Here is a 20,394-nt window from a genome sequence, read left to right on the forward strand (position 1 = left end):
TTCCTCATTACTTTCCTCTGCTGGTTTCAGCAAAGCAATGGGGCTAATTTGTTAAGGGCCAGCGCACTGCCATCCCCAGGTAGAATATTTGGTTTTAACAGGAATCTCCGAGAAACGATGCCCTGACACAAAGGGAGAATAGTAGTTTCAGGAACCCATGATGGGTCTGTGGAGATATTTGAAGATAGGTGAGTAAGGGACCCCCCAAATTACACCATCAGGAGCCAAGCCCCTCCACCTTGGTGGCCAGGCTCTGTCTTCTGGGTCACCCCCCGGAAAGGAACATACTAGAACATAGTTGACCAAAACAGGAGAAGGAAGGAGGGATGGGAGAAGAGGTGAGAACTGTTGATGGAGAAGGAGCAGGAGAGGAGCAAGACATAAATGTCAGGATAGAGATTGCTTAGTGACTAAACCCATTTTCTATGTGGAGCCAAGATCTACTCATGCGTTGGAAATGAAATTTAGTGCATTGAGATGTTGTCAGAATAATTTGTGGCTCTAAGCAGCCCTCTTTGAAGTCAGCTTTTGCCAGAAAGTTTGGAAGCATCGAAGTGCATGTCTCCAAAGACCAGGAAGCAGGAGCGGGCTAAGGAGCACTGGGGCCAGGCTGCTTTCTCCAGGCGCAGACGTGGCCTCCCCAGGTAGAGCTGACACTCTCATTGGTTCCTGCGAGCTGCTGGTGGCCTGGGGATTGGGCATGGGAAGCGGTTGCTCCATTTCCCCCACCCCCCCTTTTCCTTAAAATGTAACGGCCAGCTTTGGTCACATTTGAATGGCAAGGTGGCAAAGAAGCTATTTTCATACTAATTCTTTTTTTGAGACTACCGCCATACTAAATACCACCAACATTGTAGGTGGTTGGAGGTATTTAGTTTTCATATGACCTTCTTTCAAAATTTATTATTTTATTAAATGGACATCTAGCTCGACACATGTTTAGGGTGCACTGGTATTGCCTCTTTCCTTTTCCTGGTTGTGGCCATGAAAATGAATGAACAAGGGGGTTGAAGTTTTACCGTTTCGATTAAGTGGATGCGTAAAGCCTGGGCAAGATTGGAATTTCAAGGTCATCCGTGGCTTTATGAGAGCTTCCCACACTCAATTCATATCGAGGGGGTGGTGGTCTTGCTATCATCCCCTCTTTCCTTCCTCCCCTGTTATCTGATGCTCTTACAGAAGAGCTGCTCGCAGAGGCTGGACCGGCCCTGCGTGTCTAAGCTGATACCACTCAGGGCCCCTCCAACTCCCCGCTCCTGCCCTTCGCAAGGAAGGGGCCCTGTTCCAGCGACTTGGAACAGCAGGACACGCAGGATGCACAGTCCCACTAACCACACCCTCCCTGCCTCTCTGCTCTTCACAGAATGGGCTGAACGGCTTGCACCTGGCCTCGAAAGAAGGCCACGTGAAGATGGTGGTTGAACTTCTGCACAAAGAGATCATTCTAGAAACCACAACCAAGGTACGTCTCTTGGGGAGTGAGGAAGCTTTACATTGACAATTCAAATGTGTGGTTCCTTCAGGTGTTGTCCGAAACCCTGGCATGGAAAATAGCCCTTCATGAGCCCATGTTTGCAACCTTCTGAAGTTCTCTTGTCTTTCCAATCATTTCCTGGTTCTGTGAATCCCTGAAGTCACAGGCCCCTGTTTCTGCAAAGATTCAGTAGGCCTTTACTTTATCCGTATCATAGACTATCGATCTAAAAATAAACCCCATGTTCTGGTGGCTTCCTGCTTCCTCAGGGTCCTCGACTCAAATATGGGGACTAAGCACCATGAGCCCCACAGTCAGGTGCTGTGGGTCCACATCCTGAGATACTTACTTCCTACTCTGTGACCTTGAGCGAACTACTCTGTGACCTTGAGCAACCTAGTCCGTGGAAAGTCTCCTCATCTGTAAAATGGAGAGTATAATGCTCAGTTGCAGGATTGGCATGAGCATGAAATGAGATAGTGTAGTCTCTGAAATGCCTGGCACTGAGGGCTGCGGAAGAGTCCAGATCCCTCTTGCCTACCCTCCTTCAGCGAGTCTTCATCTGTCGGTCAGCCCCGGGCTGTCTCCTCTCCTGACCGATTACCTTGCACAGCCTTCTCTCTTACCAGGAGGCACCCGGCAGGGGCTGAGTCACACCTCTCACAGCGTCTGTTCCTCTCCACAGCCATAGATTATAAACACCAGTGGCTTCGGTCCAGAAACCAAAGTCATGAGATGAATGCATCTACAGGTTGCAAACTCAGTTTTATTTCTTATATACATACATCATATCTGTTCAGTAAGCAGGATGCAGCCAGCATTGAAACACGAAACTAAGCAAAAAAAAATTGCCTCTAATTTACTAACTCGAGTCCTGTTTCCTCTTCCCTTCCTTCCTCTGTCGTTTCCCGTGGTTTTTCTCTTGGGCTTACCCCTCCAGCCTCTTGTTTTCCATCTGCTATTGATTCAATGTGGTCTCACATCGGCCTCAAGTTCAGTCCCACGCAGCAAACATTTTGCCATCTCTCCAGCAGAGACCCAGAAGAGCACTGTGCAGAGAACAGATATAATTTATGGTTATGAAGTGAACTACCCAAATATTATGAAGGTAGAATCATCTCTTGAGATAAAATTCTGTAATTTTCATGTCATTTCCCGGAGGTGAAAAGATCTCACAGGTAAAACAGGCAGAGCTGCTCTTCCTGAATGTGTGCGGGCACTTTTAACGCCATGACAAACACCCACTGTTTCTGCCCTGTTCCTGCTGTGGGCAGGGGGAGGCAGTGCGCTCTCCCCTGACGCTCTCGCTCACCTGGCTGCAAGCAGCGTGCCATCTGTGTGGGCCGGAGCAGCCTGTCTTCCCTGGCATTCCCCCAGGAGCTGCAAAAACACTGCGCTTCAGCACTTTTGCTCTTTCCGAATTTCCCCCCTTTATTTGTTATTTTGCAAGCGAACCCTTGGCGTGTCTTTGTTATTTATAGAAATGTTATAAGTCAGCGTGGTTTCCGAATGCCATCCAGAGGGAGGGAGGAACGGTGAAACTGATCCCGTGGGCTGAGATAGTCCGGGGGACTGTAACGGGCCTCGCAAGCCCGAGAAAGATTTAGAAAAGAATAAAAAGCTAAACCCGATATAGTTTTCTAAACTGGGCTTCGGAATTTTAAAAGCACAAAACAAATGCATTCTGCCCCCATCCTGCCACCTGCGCCGCTCAGAGGCCGGAGCTCAGCATCGAGGCTGGAGGTGCTCGGAGCAGCTTTAGTCCCTCCACTCACCCACCCAGCACCCCTGCAGCCACCCTCTCTTCCCTGGGCTCTTGGACGCCCTGGACATGGAGACGTGGGTCTGGGTGGGCAAGTATAGCGGAGACTTTCTTCCTGCTTCTCAGGGGTGTGCTCCTTCATACCAGGGAGGGACAGGGACACAGAGCCCCTCCCCTCTCCCTGTGACTCCTGACCCAGGGCCGGGGGCGCTTTCTTGAGCCTTACTGTTGTGCACAGATGCGGGGTTGGGGTGGAAGGGTGCAGGGGGGTGCGGGTGGCTGCTTCCCAGGGTCTTCCCTCGGCTTTTATTTGTCACCAGTGCTGCCCTCAGCCCAGATCTCAAAGATGACATGGGCCAAGATCCACAGCCAGGGTTCCCCATCTAACCAGCTCCCCTTCATGGTGTAGACAGGCAGCTCTGGAGTAGAGTGATTTCTGGCGGGAAGGGACAGATGATGGGAACTTTCAACACAGCTTCTGGAGGGCGAGGAGCCCAAGCCTCAGTCATCTCTGCCCCTCCACACCTGACCTCGCGCCCGACACACACATGTGCCCAGTGAGGGACCCACGAATGGATGGACACAGTGCACCTCCTTCCGCTAAAGGAGAGGCTTGGACTCCGGAGTCCCGGTTTCTAGAGGAGGTTCTGGTGCCAACAGTCCTGCCCCACTTCGCACAGCGAGCGCGTTGGACCCAAGTGCCAAGGCCTCTGACATGGGCTCTGTGGACTTCTATGAAATACGAGTAATTAGCATCTATACATTCGCTTCTGGCACTTACTCTCTGACGGCTATCTGAGGAAGAATTCTCTTGTTCATCAAACGACACTTAAGGAGATAGCAGAAAGACCAGTTCGGGAAGCAGCAAGCAGGACCCTCCTGCCTGGTCCAGGCCACGTTTCAGAGGCAAAGATCTGGCCCCCAGGGCACCAGTGCTGGGGCCGCCTCACCCACCCGGGGGGGCTTGGGGCAGCGGTGACTGGGCGGCCACAGAACTTAGGCCCCGTGCGGCTCAGTTCCAGGTGGACGAGGACCCTTCTTTCCCAGGAGACAGACGGCCAAAGCGCATGCAGTGGTCTGAAGTCCCTGCTTGTAGGGCATGAGTTTCCTGAGACGGACAGACTAGCGTAGTTAAAAACTCTACACCACCTGCACCAGGAAAAAGGAGGTCGTTTGAGATCTCTGCTCCTGTGTAGTAGAGGGACAGATGGGTCCGGCTGTGGTCCTGCCCCCCGCCCCACCCCCGCCCTATGTGACAGCGGTTGTCAAGCGGGGCCTGTCCTGCCTGCCTCTCGCCGAGCATGAGTGCCAGTGGGGACACGTAGGTGAGTCATCCTTGGAGAAAGTGCTGATGCTCCAGCCCCAGGACACGCGGGCAGGAAGGAGCGGGCAGGGAGGCTGGCATCCTGGAACCCACAGAGCCTTCTGGACCCGAACGCCGTCCAGGAATTCCTGTGAAATACCCAGAAGAATCCCGACCAGAAAACCTGGGCGTTCCACTTGCCTCCTCAGAACCCGGCCGGTTTCTTCATCTCGGTTGTCGGTTCTTAGCTTTTAAAAAGTTGACTTTAAAGCCACTGTGTATCTCACTTTCTTCTACTATTTATTCTTGCCCACTTTTCTCTATTATTTGGTGAACGCTTGCTCCTAGCATTTACTTATTAATGTTTCAAATAATCTTTTTTTTTGTACTTCCTTTGTCAGGTTTTTTTCTATTTATTTTTCCCCATTTACTTTCATGTTTTTTCTTCTTTTCCTTGATACAGTTCATTTTATTATCCCCCAACTCCTTTAGATATTTCTACCCTTTTTATTCTGTTTGATACTTTACTCCCTCTCTTCCTCTCTCACTCCCTCTGTCCATGTTGGTCCAGCTTTCACTTGGTGGGTCACAGCATCCAGGGTGCTGAGCCGGTAGGGTCTTACGGCCTCTTTTTCCGCGGAGCCCATTGTCCTGCAGGTACAGGTCGGGAGGCGCCGGAAGTCCAGACAAGACCGTGTGCCTGGCACACCTTCAGGGTGGGTCCCCAGAAGGCTGGCTGTTAGCAGGTGACAAGCCGTTGCACCTGCCTGCGGCCGGTCATTGTGGAGAAGTCAGTTGGCTTTCTTATTCTTTGACATTAGTTTTTCATGGAGAACAGGAAGAATGTCCCTCTTGCTGTTGGGTCAGGTGTGTTGTCTACCCCCTTTGACCTTAAAGGAAGCCACTGCGCACCCCCAAACAGCACCCTTGTTCCTGTACCTTTAACAGTCACATAGGGAGGTGTGGTGGGAAACCTCCTCTTCTCCCTCCCGTGTGTTTCAGAAAGGGAACACGGCTCTGCACATCGCCGCCCTCGCTGGTCAGGACGAGGTGGTCCGGGAGCTGGTCAATTATGGCGCCAATGTCAACGCCCAGTCTCAGGTGTGGCTCTCTCCGGTCCCTGCGCTAGAGGGCGCTCTTTTCTCCTTCACCTGTGTGTCTGTGACGCCGCGGGCACTGGCTACTGGGCTGCACACACTGCGTGGCTGAGTCTAGGTTTGCTATGTCTCCAAGCAGCGAAGCAGGCGTCTTTAGTATTTTTTCACACTTCTACACATTCTAAGCATGATGTGGTTGGTCACTGTGGACCTCGTCCCTGTTCCGTAAACCAGCCAGATAATATATTTAGTTGTGGCCCATTTGGGGAGAGAAGCTGTGCATGGGGGCTGGGACGTGGGAAAATACGGAAGTGTGTGGGAGAGGCTGATTGACGGAGGCGAGGGGCAGAAACAGACTTCCATGGAGTGTCGCCCCCACCTTGTGGCCCTTTGTGATCACCCCATTAGGCCATTTCAAAGGACAATGAGTTTTTTAGACCTGGAGCTACGGGCGGGGGTGTTGTCCTGTGGGCTCGGTGAAAACAGGGTGTGAGAGCGCTGCCCTCCAGTTTAGAGATTTTTGCGCTGGCTTTAGCATCTCTCACTGTTGTGGGTGACGTGCAATGACTTTTTCTCTTGGTTTACAGAAAGGCTTCACACCCCTGTACATGGCAGCACAAGAGAATCACTTGGAAGTGGTTAAGTTCTTACTGGAGAATGGAGCTAATCAGAATGTAGCCACAGAAGTAAGTACCTTGGGAAATGGCCGCGCCGCCGGGAGTCTCCAGGGGTAGGACTTGGTTGCGGGGCGTGTGTTCCTGAGGCGCGGCCGGAGGTGCTGCCTGTGTCTGGATCAATGTAGTGTCATTGAGCGCTCTTGACCTTCAGATCCCTGCACTCCTCCTGGCTGCTGTTGGCTCTGCCATGGGTCTTGAGGAATGCCCAGGCACATAGCAGAGAAATGACATCAGAGTCTAACATGTCGCTTCCACTATAACCAACACTGAAGGCAGGACAGGGGTGGGGCAGCTGTGTATGATAGGCAGGTCTGCTTTGGACCTTAATGAGAAAGTCTCTTGCCATGAATCCATGGTGCACCCTCGACAAGTCAATTAACTCTGATCCTGAATTTTGTCATTGATGAAACGATGACGTTGAACCTGAAGCTAAGGCTTCTCTTGAGCTTTATCACTGTACAGGCTCAACAGTTACATGACTCTGTTATCATTCTGCTTTGCCAGTTCGTGGGGTCCCAGTATACAACTGAGGGAATGAATAACAGTAGCTCACAATTAAGATCTCACTGCCTGACATGGTTTCTAGCTTTTGGTAGGTGTTCATTAATTTTTGTGAAATAAATAAGTGAATACCCGTTCACCGTGTTTAAGGCACTGTTCAGGCACCAGTAGATGGGGTGAGAATAGGTAGGAAAAGAAACAGATGCTTCTCATAGCACTCAGACTGGGAACAAATTGTAAAGGCAAAATAAGTCAGTGCTTAAGAAAAGCGACGGTAGGTTCTGTGAGGTTGCAGAGGAGAGCGGGGTCAAGGAAGGCTTCAAGGAGGAGGTGGCATTGATGTGGGACCTAGAGGAGGGTGGGAGGGCTTTGAAGAGCAGAGGACTGGAGGCTGAGGGCCTGCTATGAGCAAGAGCCCTGAGGTGTGGTCACGTGGGTCCTGCCCACAGTCAGAGCAAATCGACCTTTCCTCCTCCCCTCTGGCCAGGACGGCTTCACCCCTCTCGCCGTGGCTCTGCAGCAGGGCCACGAGAACGTGGTGGCACACCTCATCAACTACGGGACGAAGGGGAAGGTGCGCCTCCCTGCCCTGCACATCGCGGCCCGCAACGACGACACCCGGACGGCGGCGGTGCTTCTGCAGAATGACCCCAACCCGGACGTGCTTTCCAAGGTGAGGGCAGCCCGACGGAGGACCAGGAGAAGTCTAGAGCCGGGACCATGGAGACCCGCGGGTTACCGAGGCAGCTCACCCAGACCAGAGGTGGTCCTAGCCGTTACACGGAGCACCAGCCCCACAGTGACTCCTGGAGGTCCCCAGTAGGACATCTAGGAGCCCCACTTTAAACCCCCGGTGGACACTGAGAAAAATGTGCTTGGTGTGGAGCAGGGCAGGTTTCTGTGGCTCCCGGCCATCCAGAATGTGTCCAGTTGGGCAGGCTGGGTCTCTGGCCAGAGTGCACCTTTGGAATCCCAGCAGATGGTGTTCTAGAATATTGTTTTCCTGGCTGCCCCCTGGTGGAGGGAGGGAGTAACCGCATATGTGAAGGGTCATCCCAGGGGGCCTGCACGGCTAGCCATCTGGACATGCTGTTTGACGTTCTGAGTCACTGATGACCCACTCCCTGTAAGTTTAGGTGGTTCATTTCTCCTCTTGCTGTGGGAATTGACTTGCATTTGGGTTATTCTTATAGTCCCCTCACCCCATGGCCCCTGGGTTTGGTCTGGAGAAGTGCTGACCGGGTAGGTAGGGAGGGTCTGAGGTTATGGAACAGAAAGATGGCAATAGACCCACCAAGGGGTCAGATGTCTGTGTTTGACCAGCCAGCTGAGTCATTATACCCTTTAAAGGGGCTGAAACATCCCTAGAACTGAGATCATGGACCCAATCCCACTTTTTACTCATTAATTAAAATCTCTTCATAAGTAAGCACTCAGATGAAAGCGCCTACAGGGTTGGAGGCAATCCTAGTCCATGGTTTGTCCAGGTGAACCACAGAACAAAGAATGTGGGTCACTCGGGGGCAATCCCTATTTTTTAAAAAATATGTTTTTATTGATTTCAGAGAGATGAAGGGAAAGGGAGAAAGGGATAGAAACATCAATCATGAGAGAGAATCACTGATCCGCTGCCTCCTGCAAACCTCTTACTGCATCCTGGGCATGAGCCTTGACAGGGAATCGAACCGTGACCTCCTGGTTCACGAGGCAACACTCAATCCCTGAGCCACACTGGCCAGGCTAGCTTTTTATTTTTTAGGTTTTTGTATAGTGGTAAGTTTTGGGGTTTTTTAACTTATTGGGGTGACATGGTTAAGAAGATTATATAGGTTTCAAGTGTGCATTTCTATGATACATGATATCTGTATATTGCTTTGTGTGCCCAACACCCAAAGTCAAATCATCTTCCTTCACCATATATTTGGTCCCCTGTACCCTTTACTACTCCCTCACCCCCTTTCCCTCTGGTAACCACCATACTCTTGTCTGTGTCTCTGAGTTTTTGTTCATTTATTTTTGTTTGTTTACTTGTTGCTTACAGTTTTATACCCCAAATATGAGTTAACTCAGATGGTTCTTAACTTTTTCTGCCTTTTTGCTTAGCATGGTATTCTCAAGGTCCATCCATGTTGTTGCAAATGGAAATATCTCATCTTTTCTTATGGCTGAGTAGTATTCCACTGTATATACGTAGCACATCTTCTTTATCCAGTGATCTCTGAAGGCCACTTCGGTTGTTTCCATGTCTTGGCCACCAGGAATAATGCTGCAATGAATAGAGGGGTGCACATAGCTTTGCAAATAATTTTCACCTGGATTCTGAATATAACCTGTCACAGACTCTCTCGACCCCTCCGGCGAATGTTCCCATCAGCCTAACTCTGCTTGATGCGTGGGGTCCTCTGGCCCGGCAGGCGTTGTCGGAATCCCTGGGCTGACGCTGAGACAGAAATGGCAGTACATGGCGTGTGACAAGTTGTCCCCCCTCTGTTGTGCCCCAGACAGGATTTACCCCCCTCCACATCGCAGCTCACTATGAGAACCTCAACGTGGCCCAGCTACTCCTCAACCGGGGAGCCAGTGTCAACTTCACGCCACAGGTGAGCTCTCTGGCAGGCCGGGGCTCGGGGGCCTAGAGTCTAGGTTCTCCCACCTCTCTCCTGTGGCAGCATGAATTCCCCCGATTGCAGGAGGGGCTGTGGCTCCTCGTTGGTGGGTTTCTAATCACATGCCCCTCAGCCCCCCTGTGCCCCTTCTAGAGGGGGGAAACGTGGAGGGTGGGACTGGCTTGCTTTCCCAGTGTGCTGACCCTGGAAGACCTGGGCGTGGCCAGCGTGCCACGATTAACAACAATAATACAGGTTTTGAAATTTTTCTTTGGCAAGAAATGTCCTAAGAGTAGGCTTCATGTGGCTGTTAGTTCTGCTGCCGTTGCAGGGTGGGGCCGGGGGCATGAGGGGTAGGGTAGGGAGCAGCTGCTTTCCCCAGGAGGATGCACGCCCTGACTGGTTCTGTTCTCCCTCCAGAACGGCATCACGCCGCTGCACATCGCCTCCCGCCGGGGGAACGTGATCATGGTGCGGCTCCTGCTGGACCGCGGGGCCCAGATAGAAACAAGGACCAAGGTGGGTGCCAGGGGCTCCGTGGCAAGGCCAGGGGAGGGATTCTACCTTCCAGAGTCTAACCCGGGGTGGTGGGCCTCAGTGATGAGCTGGTGGTGGGCCTGCAGCCTCCCGGAGCTGCACACAGCCGGAGCCAGGGGCAGCAGGAGACAATAACAAGACAGTGATGGAGTCAGGCTGGTCCTAAGGAGGCATCGTGCTCCTGCGGTGGGAATGATGCTGGGCAGCCTTCTCTCCAACGGCCTCTGATAGGTGCCTTTGGGGCTTTCTCTTTGTGACTGTTTTTTAAAGGATGAATTGACACCTCTCCACTGTGCAGCTCGGAATGGGCACGTGCGGATCTCAGAGATCCTGCTGGACCACGGGGCACCCATCCAAGCCAAAACCAAGGTGCGTGCCTCCTTTCCACGAGGAGTATCTTTTAGGCGGGGCTCCAGGCCAGGCCAGCCTGGGATCCTAATACTGCTAACTGAGCCGGTGTGCGTGACTGCCCCCAATGCCTGTTACATAGGAGGCACTCTGTATAGCCCTAATTATTATCTTGATCAGGGGCAGCAGAATTTTCTCTAAGGGCCAGATAATAAATATTTTTAGGCTTTGCAGGCCTTTGGCCTTTGTCTCAATGACTCCACTCCACCATTGTAGCAGGAAAGCAACCATGGATAATAATATGCAAACTAGCAGCTATGTTCCAATAAAACTTTATTTACAAACACAGGCAGCAGGCCAGATTTGACCCCCCAGGCTGCAATTGTCCATAGCTTTAGATCAACCCTTTTCTATTTCACCCTGGCTCCAGAAAAGACAGGACCTAAGCACTGGGAAAAGTCTTCAGAGCCAGGCCAGGCTGGAGTAAAGTTAAAAAGGAACCAAAGCAGTTCTTTTCAGTGTCCACTAGGGACCAGAGCCAAGGCCCATCCTCGGTCCTCATAGCAGGTCTTGAGTCTTCCTGGGGCTAACGCTGTCAGACCACCTGGTGCTGCCTACACCTCCTCCAGGCCCCGTTCCCCATTCTTTGGGGTGAATTTAGAGGATGTGAGTTTAGAATAGTGAGGCAGAAACCACTCTGGAGGTTTTCTGTGAGAAGTTCTATGTCATAAAGTTATAGCATAGTTCTTAGCCAAGCAAGGCAATTTATTTCCTGACAAATGATCATGTGAGTATTCTGCAGAGCTCTCTGTAATTTGGGTCATGATTCACAGCACCAAGCTGGCATGTGTGTGTGCATGTGCGTGTGCGTGTGTGTGTGTTGGGTGAAGGTATCCTCTACTAAATAAGTTTATATCTCATTTAATCCTCCATCCAAGGCTGCTGTGCTGCTGTGCGCCTTTGAGCATGCCTCTTACCCCCTCTGTGCCTCCGTTTCTTCATCTGGAGAGCTCTCCTCCTCTCTCCCTGGGCTATTGGAATGATTACATGAAATAGCATCTTTGAAAGACCATGTAAAAGCAAAAGTCCTCAGAGAAGTGAAGGTATAATTGCTACTACCACTTATTAGGTCACGAAATTCTCAACATCTTTCCACAGAGGGCCTGTATTTAAACTCATAAATGTCCTAAGTTAGTAATGCTCTTATATTATCTAGATTATTAAAATGGGACTAAAAAAAGGTGGTTATGAAAATTCTTTACTGAGAATTTTCTTCTTTTCAATTGGGAAATATGGTATGACCTGTTTAAAATGCAGCGAGTGGAATGAAGTGTGTGGCTTGCGAGGGCTGCTATAACAAAGTGCCCATCCTGTGGGGGAGGGGGGCGGCCTTAAACCACAGAAGGTTATTGTCTCACAGTCTGGAGGTCAGGGCCAGCAGGGTTGGCTCCCCTGAGGCTGTGAGGGAGAATCTGCTCCTGGCCCCATCCCGCCCCCCCGCCCCCCCACCCCCACCCCGGTTTCTTGTGGTTTGCAGGGAGTCTCTGGTTTGTAGAAATATCACCAAGATCTCTTTCTCATCTTTGCACGGCGTTCTCCCTGTGTGTATGTCTGTGTAAAATTTCTCCTTAAAAAAAAGTTTTTTATTAATTTCAGAAGGAAGGGAGAGGGAGAGAGAGATAGAAACCTCAATGATGAGAGAGAAGCACTGATCAGCTGCCTCCTGCACACCTTGCCCCTCTTCCCTCCACTGGGGATGGAGCCCACAACCCAGGTATGTGCCCTGACCGGTAATCGAACTATGACCTCCTGGTTCATAGGTCGATGCTCAACCACTGAGGCACACCAGCCAAGCCAAATTTCTCTTTTTTATAAGGACAGCAGTCATACTGGAATAGGCCCCACACTAATGACCTCATCTTAACTAACAACACCTACAATGACCCTATTTCCACATGAAGCATCGTGTGGGGAAGAAGCAGGAAGTGAGGTTGGAATCATTGCCCTGAATTGCCTTGTTCTGTCTCCAGAAGCCTTTGTGATTACTTGTTTTCTTCCCTCTCCACCCAGAACGGCTTGTCCCCAATTCACATGGCGGCTCAGGGAGACCACCTTGACTGTGTTCGACTTCTATTGCAATACAACGCAGAAATAGATGACATCACCCTGGATCACCTGACCCCCCTCCATGTGGCAGCCCACTGTGGCCATCACAGAGTGGCCAAGGTCCTTTTGGATAAAGGGGCCAAACCAAACTCCAGAGCCCTGGTGAGTGGGAGGCTGTTGGAGAAGGTGCCAGAGGGACAAAGACCAAGGGAGGCAGGACCAGAGCTGCTTGGCTGAGCCTCCAGGGAGGGGCACTGACCTGGAAGGTGTCAGTGCATGCTCACGGGCATGGCGGTGCACAGGCAGGACAGGGACTCCTGCTGACAGCAGCCCCAGTAACAGGCTGAGATCAGGGGAGGTGTTTGGGCCCAGGAGCCCTGACTCAGGAAGCAGAGTTCATGGTTTGCACCTGGGCTAAGGGTGCCACTCCACCTGAGCTGGGCCCAGAGCCAAGGGACGGTGATTTCTTAGAGACCGCCTGGCTTTATATGCCCTGAGGGTGAGTGAAATGGCCTGGATAAGTATGCATCCTTCCTCTGCAGAGTGTTCATGCGGCTTTCAGAGGTGAGTTCAGGCCTAAAGCTAATCCCCTCCTGGGTGGTTCAGGGACCTGGGGGGTTGGAGCTCTACCCAGAGCCTGCCCCGGACCCCCCCCTCTAGAGAGAGAATTTGGAAGGCAGAGTAGCCTCCAGAGACTGCAAGGATGGTTCACTGATTCATTCAGAAAACTCTCATCAAGCTTGTACCACGTGCAGGGCGCTATTCCAGGTGGTCGGCGTTTCTCAGCCCTCAGCACTGTTGACATTTTGAGCCTGATACTTTTTGTGGCAGGGGGGCTGCCGTGTGCACTAGAGGATGTGTAGCAGCATCCCTGGCCTCTACCTGCTAGGTGCTAGTAGCATTTCTCCTCAGTGGTGACAATCAAAATCTCTCCAGACATTGCCACATGTCCCGGGGTGGGGATGGGGGGACACCCTCACACACACACATACTTAGAGAACCACTGCCCTAGGGGGATAAAGCACCGAAAAACACCAGCGAGTAGACAAAAACAAGCAAGCAAATATCATTGCCCTGGTGGAGTTCCCGCTTTAGCGTATTACTTTAGGGCAGAGCTGATGCACAGAAATCCGTTTTACTAAACGTGAGCATCAGCCTCTGAGAGGAGGAAATGCGCTTGGCTTCGCAAACACACTCTTCCGCGTAAACTTCCCCTTGAAGAGACTTTAAACAGCAGGCTCTTTCAGTGCATCCAAGAAGATGATTAAATTTTTAGAAAAGGTTTATAGACAACATGCTCAGGAACGTGCCTGGTGCCTGAAGTGAGAGCCACATGCCTCTGCAGTGATTTGCAGTGAGTGACGTTCTGGTCTGTGGGGAATTGCTGACAGGCTGGGGTAGAGGCTGCCTTTCACTCAGCAAGGTGGTCCGGGTGCCCCTTGGGCTGGCGTGTCAGCGCCAGCTTGTCTGTCTCCCTTTGTGCGGGGCTGCAGAATGGCTTCACCCCCTTACACATCGCCTGCAAGAAGAACCATATCCGGGTCATGGAGCTGCTGCTGAAGATGGGAGCCTCCATCGACGCGGTCACCGAGGTAGGAGAAACTCTGCAGGTGAGCGGGTGGCCTCCCCCCAGTTTCCTCCCATGGCCTCCTGGGGAGTTGTCCTGTGTAGCCCTGTGTGGCCACAGGAGTGTGCGTGTGCATGCAAGTCTAGACTGCTCCAAAGAACATATCGGGGGTGACCGAGACAAGGGAACCTGTGTCAAGTCTCAGGGAGCTTCCCAAGATCAGAGGCAATTCTTTGAGTTGTAAAAGTGGGCAGAATCCTCCTGTAGTGAATGATGTTTTCCCTCCAGCCATTTTCCTGGAAATGAACCCATCTCATTGAACCCCCTTTTCTTGGAAAACTAGTCTAGAGCAGCTGGAGGCAGGAAAGCCTTAGCGACATCTGGCTGTCTCTTCTTTGGAGGAGTGGGGAAGTCCTCTCTCTTCTCACTCCTCTTTTCTGTTCCAGTCCGGCCTGACCCCTCTCCACGTGGCCTCCTTCATGGGGCACCTGCCCATTGTGAAGAACCTCCTGCAGCGGGGGGCATCGCCCAATGTCTCCAACGTGGTAAGCCTGTGGGGACAGCAGGGCTCTTTTCTTGACACCAAGAGCTCAGGGCCGCTTACACGCTGGCCCAAGGAGCACTCAGAGGGCCGCTTACACGCTGACCCAAGGAGCCTGAGAGGACTACTTACACACTGGCCCAAGGAACCTCAGAAAGCCGCTTACACACTGGCCCAAGGAGCACTAAGAGGGCCGCTTACACACTGGCCCAAGAAGCCTCAGAGGGCCGCTTACACACTGGCCCAAGGAGCACTCAGAGGGCCGCTTACACACTGGCCCAAGGAGCCTCAGAGGGCCGCTTACACACTGGCCCAAGGAGCACTCAGAGAGCCGCTTACACACTGGCCCAAGGAGCCTCAGAGGACTGCTTACACACTGGCCCAAGGAGCCTCAGAGGACTGCTTACACACTGGCCCAAGGAGCCTCAGAGAGCCGCTTACACACTGGCCCAAGGAGCCTCAGAGGGCTGCTTACACACTGGCCCAAGGAGCCTCAGAAAGCCGCTTACACACTGGCCCAAGGAGCCTCAGAGGGCCGCTTACACACTGGCCCAAGAAGCCTCAGAGGGCCGCTTACACACTGGCCCAAGGAGCACTCAGAGGGCCGCTTACACACTTGCCCAAGGAGCCTGAGAGGACTACTTACACACTGGCCCAAGGAGCCTCAGAGAGCCGCTTACACACTGGCCCAAGGAGCCTCAGACGGCCGCTTACACACTGGCCCAAGGAGCACTCAGAGGGCCGCTTACACACTGGCCCATGGAGCCTCAGAGGACTGCTTACACACTGGCCCAAGGAGACTCAGAGGGCTGCTTACACACTGGCCCAAGGAGCACTCAGAGGGCCTCTTACACACTGGCCCAAGGAGCACTCAGAGGGCTGCTTACACACTGGCCCAAGGAGCACTCAGAGGGCCGCTTACACACTGACCCAAGGAGCCTGAGAGGACTACTTACACACTGGCCCAAGGAGCACTCAGAGGGCCGCTTACACACTGGCCCAAGGAGCACTCAGAGGGCCGCTTACACGCTGGCCCAAGGAGCACTCAGAGGGCCTCTTACACACTGGCCCAAGGAGCACTCAGAGGGCCGCTTACACACTGGCCCAAGGAGCACTCAGAGGGCCGCTTACACGCTGACCCAAGGAGCCTGAGAGGACTACTTACACACTGGCCCAAGGAGCACTCAGAGGGCCGCTTACACACTGGCCCAAGGAGCACTCACAGGGCCGCTTACACGCTGGCCCAAGGAGCACTCAGCGGGCCGCTTACACACTGGCCCAAGGAGCACTCAGAGGGCCGCTAACACACTGGTCCAAGGATCCTCAGAGGGCCGCTTACACACTGGCCCAAGGAGCCTCAGAGGGCCGCTTACACACTGGCCCAAGGAGCACTCAGAGGGCCGCTTACACACTGGCCCAAGGAGCACTCAGAGGGCCGCACACACTGGCCCAAGGAGCCTCAGAGGGCCGCTTACACACTGGCCCAAGGAGCCTCAGAGGGCCGCTTACACACTGGCCGAAGGAGCACTCAGAGGGCCGCTTACACACTGGCCCATGGAGCCTCAGAGGACTGCTTACACACTGGCCCAAGGAGCCTCAGAGGGCCGCTTACACACTGGCCCAAGGAGCCTCAGAGAGCCGCTTACACACTGGCCCAAGGAGCCTCAGAGGGCTGCTTACACACTGGCCCAAGGAGCCTCAGAAAGCCACTTACACACTGGTCCAAGGATCCTCAGAGGGCCGCTTACACACTGGCCCAAGAAGCCTCAGAGGGCCGCTTACACACTTGCCCAAGGAGCCTGAGAGGACTACTTACACACTGGCCCAAGGAGCCTCAGAGAGCCGCTTACACACTGGCCCAAGGAGCCTCAGAGGGCCGCTTACACACTGGCCCAAGGAGCACTCAGAGGGCCTCTTACACACTGGCCCAAGGAGCACTCAGAGGGCCGCTTACACACTGGCCCAAGGAGCACTCAGAGGGCCGCTTACACACTGGTCCAAGGATCCTCAGAGGGCCGCTTACACACTGGCCCAAGGAGCCTCAGAGGGCTGCTTACACACTGGCCGAAGGAGCACTCAGAGGGCCGCTTACACACTGGCCCAAGGAGCCTAAGAGGACTACTTACACACTGGCCCAAGGAGCACTCAGAGGGCCGCTTACACACTGGCCCAAGGAGCACTCAGAGGGCTGCATACACACTGGCCCAAGGAGCACTCAGAGGGCCGCTTACACGCTGGCCCAAGGAGCACTCAGAGGGCCGCTTACACACTGGCCCTAGGAGCACTCAGAGGGCCGCTTACACACTGGCCCAAGGAGCACTCAGAGGGCCACTTACACGCTGACCCAAGGAGCCTCAGAGGGCCGCTTTAGCCAGTGATCCCTAGATCTCCTCTCTGGGGATAGAGTAGAATTCTCAGAAGAGCAGAAGCTTCGGACTTGGGGAGAACGTCCATATATACTGACACTTTTCCAATCAAACTTGTCACACATATGCAAGTTAGGGGGGTGTATTTTGGACAATAATTTAGGAATGTCTGTGTTATCTGGGAATGCGTTTGCAGTTTTAAACATTCATGAGCTCTGAGGTTTACCTGTGTGTATACTTAGAATACACACACACACACACACACACACACACACACACACACTGGGCATCAGCAGCCTGAAGGCGGAAGGAGCTGCTTGCTGGGGCAGCTCCACCTCTTGGATGGAAACCTGCCAACCTTCTCCAGGCTCACACTTCAGAGCCCTGCGTGTGCCCTTGGGGAAACCCAGCATGTAGTAACAGGTCTATAATTTCGTTATTTTACAGAAAGTGGAGACCCCGCTACACATGGCAGCCAGGGCAGGGCACATGGAAGTCGCCAAATACCTGCTCCAGAACAAAGCCAAAGTCAATGCCAAGGCCAAGGTGTGTCCTGGAGGTGGGAAGGACCCTGGGACGCAAGCTATGCAAGCTCCATGCGGAGAAACCCACCCTATTAGAGGCCTGGCCGCAGTGCTGGTGGCACAGTGATTCCTTGTCGCCCCGTGGCCCCGCAGTAAACACTCGGTCCTGCTTGGCTGGGGTCCTGACAAGGCCAGAGTCGGGTTTGCCCGAGCTACGTGTCTTCAGGATGATGCACGTCCAGGAGCCTGGCTGGCCTGCAGCGCTTATTGGGCTAAAAGGCTTTCGTGGTGGTTACAGTCGTGGTGTACGAAGAGAAGTGACTTTTTAAAGAAAGTGTTACCAGTGAAAATCAGTCCGGAATGACTTGATCTAAAAACGGATGCCTCCCCCTTGTTGGAAAAGGCATTTCAAGGGGCTGGTGGGTGAAGGATTAAGACTAGCTGCTGAGTCAGCAAGTTGATTGGCTTGGGCCAACACCAGACTTTCCTACCCCACAGGTGGCAGGGGCTCTGCTTAGAGTTAAGACTCTGGTTTCTGGTTGGGCCACGTGAGGGAGGCCTCCCCCTCCCCCACTACTGGGCCCAACAACACAGAGACCTCACCCACTGAACCCCTTCAGCATCAGGCATGAACAGGAAGGGTTGGGATGGGGTGAAGAAGTCATCTTTCCTCTTCAGCAGTGTCGACTCTAATGACCCTTGGCATAGAGAAACCCAAAGCAGCATCAAAGAGGTAGATGTAGTGTCCACTCAGATTGGGCTGAATGCGGTAATCACCACTACAACTTGTTGAGAGCATATCACCTACCAAACACTGTGTGAAACATGTTATCCACACTCTCTGCTTGATCCTAGCCATAGTCCTAGGACAGTGATGGCGAACCTTTTAGCTCGGCGTGTCAGCATTTTGAAAAACCCTAACTTAACTCTGGTGCCGTGTCACATATAGAAATTTTTTGATATTTGCAACCATAGTAAAACAAAGACTTTATTTTTGATATTTATTTTATATATTTAAATGCCATTTAACAAAGAAAAATCAACCAAAAAAATGAGTTCGCGTGACACCTCTGTCATAGGTTCGCCATCACTATCCTAGGAGGTTGATATTATTACTCCCACTTCACAGATGGGAAGGCTGGGCCTTGGGGCAACTAGGTAGAAATAACTACTCAAGTGGTTGTTGTAAGGATTGAGTAAGAGCATATTGGTTTCTGTAACTCAGAGATGTGATTTGAATGCCACCTCTTTATGTAACTAGCTGTGTGACCTTGAGAAAGTCACGTAACTCTCTGGGCATCACCTCCCTTCTTTGTAAGATGAAGCTTTGGATTAGTTAACCTTAGTAGCCCCTCCTCTTCTTTTCCACTCTGGGTTCCAGGATGACCAGACCCCACTTCACTGTGCAGCTCGCATCGGCCATACCAACATGGTGAAGCTCCTGCTAGAAAACAGTGCCAACCCCAACCTGACCACCACTGCCGGGCACACCCCCCTGCACATTGCAGCTCGAGAGGGCCACGTGGAAACGGCTCTGGCCCTGCTGGAAAAGGAAGCGTCCCAGGCATGCATGACCAAGGTACAGCCTCCTCCTCCTGTTCTCCAGAAGCGACGACCCCAGGCCACTCCCTGCCGGGCCTGGGGGCAAGGGAGGGCATTCCCACCTGATCCTCTGTGTTGCCTTAATTGTGCTGAAAGCAGGGCGGTGGGGGGCAGGGGGGAGGGGGGCAGCACCCCACAGGACTGGCCACCATTTGGGAGTCTGATATGTCCTGGTTCTCACCCAGAAAGGCGGTGGACTGTGGTTTCCCATTCACCCATTCAGCCTTCATCCATTTACCTCGGAATCGCTATTGGCTCAGCACCTGCTCTAGACAAACCAGCAGGTTCTGGGATATTAGAAGGAGTAAGACTCAACCCCTGCCTTCAACGAGCTAATGGTCGAATCACAGTGAAAGATGGTTTTCTGCTCACCACGAGAAGGGGGTCCGGGAGTGGGGGAGGAAACCTGCTGATTCCTGCAGCCTCTCGGAGGGATCAGGAATTCCGGTCCGTTATTTGACGGGCGTCTCCACACTTGTTAAGGCGGGACACCTCCTCTGGCCCCGCCCTTGCTCCAGGGAGGACGCCTGTGGCTCCCGTGGCTCTGACAGCCTGTGTTTCTCCTCAGAAAGGATTTACCCCTCTCCATGTGGCGGCCAAGTACGGGAAGGCTCGGGTGGCAGAGGTGCTGCTGGAGCGGGACGCACACCCTAATGCCGCCGGGAAGGTGAGTGTGCCCTCGCGTCCCCCTCTCCGGTTAGAAGCCTGAGCAAAAGGTAAACTCACTACTTGTGAGGGGCGTGACTTGCCTGCGCCCATTTTATACATCTTCTCAATGGGCAGCTATCAGAGAGAATGGCCTTCAGGAAGACTTGTCTTTCTGTCAAAGGCCTTGACCTTCTGGAAAGACCTGGTGGCCTTCGCTGAGCCAGTGTGCTGATGGCACTGCCCCATCGGGCCCAGCAGGAGTGAGGAGGTGGCCCTGGGTCCGGCTGCTTGTGCCCTTAGTGACTTTGGATCAAGATTGGTTCTGGAATGGTTCTGTTGTTGTTGTTAATCCTCACAGGAGTATTTTAGTTTCCCCATTGTTTTTTGTTTTTTTTTAGAGAGGGGGGGGGGCGGGTGGGAGGGAGGGAAGGAAAGAGAAAGAGAGAGACACATTGATGGGTTGCCTCCCCCACACGCCCTGATCCAGGTATGTGCCCTTGACCGGCCATCAAACCTACAATCCTTTGGTCCATGGGCCAATGCTCTAACCACTTAGCAGCCCAGCCAGGGCATTCTGGAATGATTTTAACCAGATTTTACCTGCGTAAAAGAAGTGACATGCACTGGGGGGTAAGGGAGGCCAGGGGATTGTCAAGGGCGGGGGGAAAAAAAGACACATATGTAAGACTTTAAGCAATAAAATAAAATAAAAATAAAAAAGAAGTGACATGGACC

The 20,394-nt window shown here is 52.7% G+C and overlaps 1 protein-coding gene across 10 annotated transcripts in view; it reads left to right on the plus strand.

Moving 5' to 3' along the window:
• Window positions 1–20,394, plus strand: part of ANK1 (ankyrin 1) — a 211,453-nt gene that overhangs the window by 131,054 nt on the left and 60,005 nt on the right. For all 10 annotated transcript variants that reach the window (XM_059685307.1, XM_059685311.1, XM_059685314.1 and 7 more), the window contains exons 3-15: window positions 1,364–1,462; window positions 5,542–5,640; window positions 6,224–6,322; window positions 7,302–7,487; window positions 9,316–9,414; window positions 9,841–9,939; window positions 10,228–10,326; window positions 12,376–12,573; window positions 13,905–14,003; window positions 14,425–14,523; window positions 17,333–17,431; window positions 18,791–18,988; window positions 19,580–19,678. In XM_059685307.1, coding sequence (XP_059541290.1) covers window positions 1,364–1,462; window positions 5,542–5,640; window positions 6,224–6,322; window positions 7,302–7,487; window positions 9,316–9,414; window positions 9,841–9,939; window positions 10,228–10,326; window positions 12,376–12,573; window positions 13,905–14,003; window positions 14,425–14,523; window positions 17,333–17,431; window positions 18,791–18,988; window positions 19,580–19,678 — 1,572 coding nt within the window. The remainder of the gene's footprint in view (window positions 1–1,363; window positions 1,463–5,541; window positions 5,641–6,223; window positions 6,323–7,301; window positions 7,488–9,315; window positions 9,415–9,840; window positions 9,940–10,227; window positions 10,327–12,375; window positions 12,574–13,904; window positions 14,004–14,424; window positions 14,524–17,332; window positions 17,432–18,790; window positions 18,989–19,579; window positions 19,679–20,394) is intronic.

This window comes from Myotis daubentonii, chromosome 2, assembly GCF_963259705.1.
Source record: "Myotis daubentonii chromosome 2, mMyoDau2.1, whole genome shotgun sequence".
NCBI classification, from domain to species: Eukaryota; Metazoa; Chordata; class Mammalia; order Chiroptera; family Vespertilionidae; genus Myotis; species Myotis daubentonii.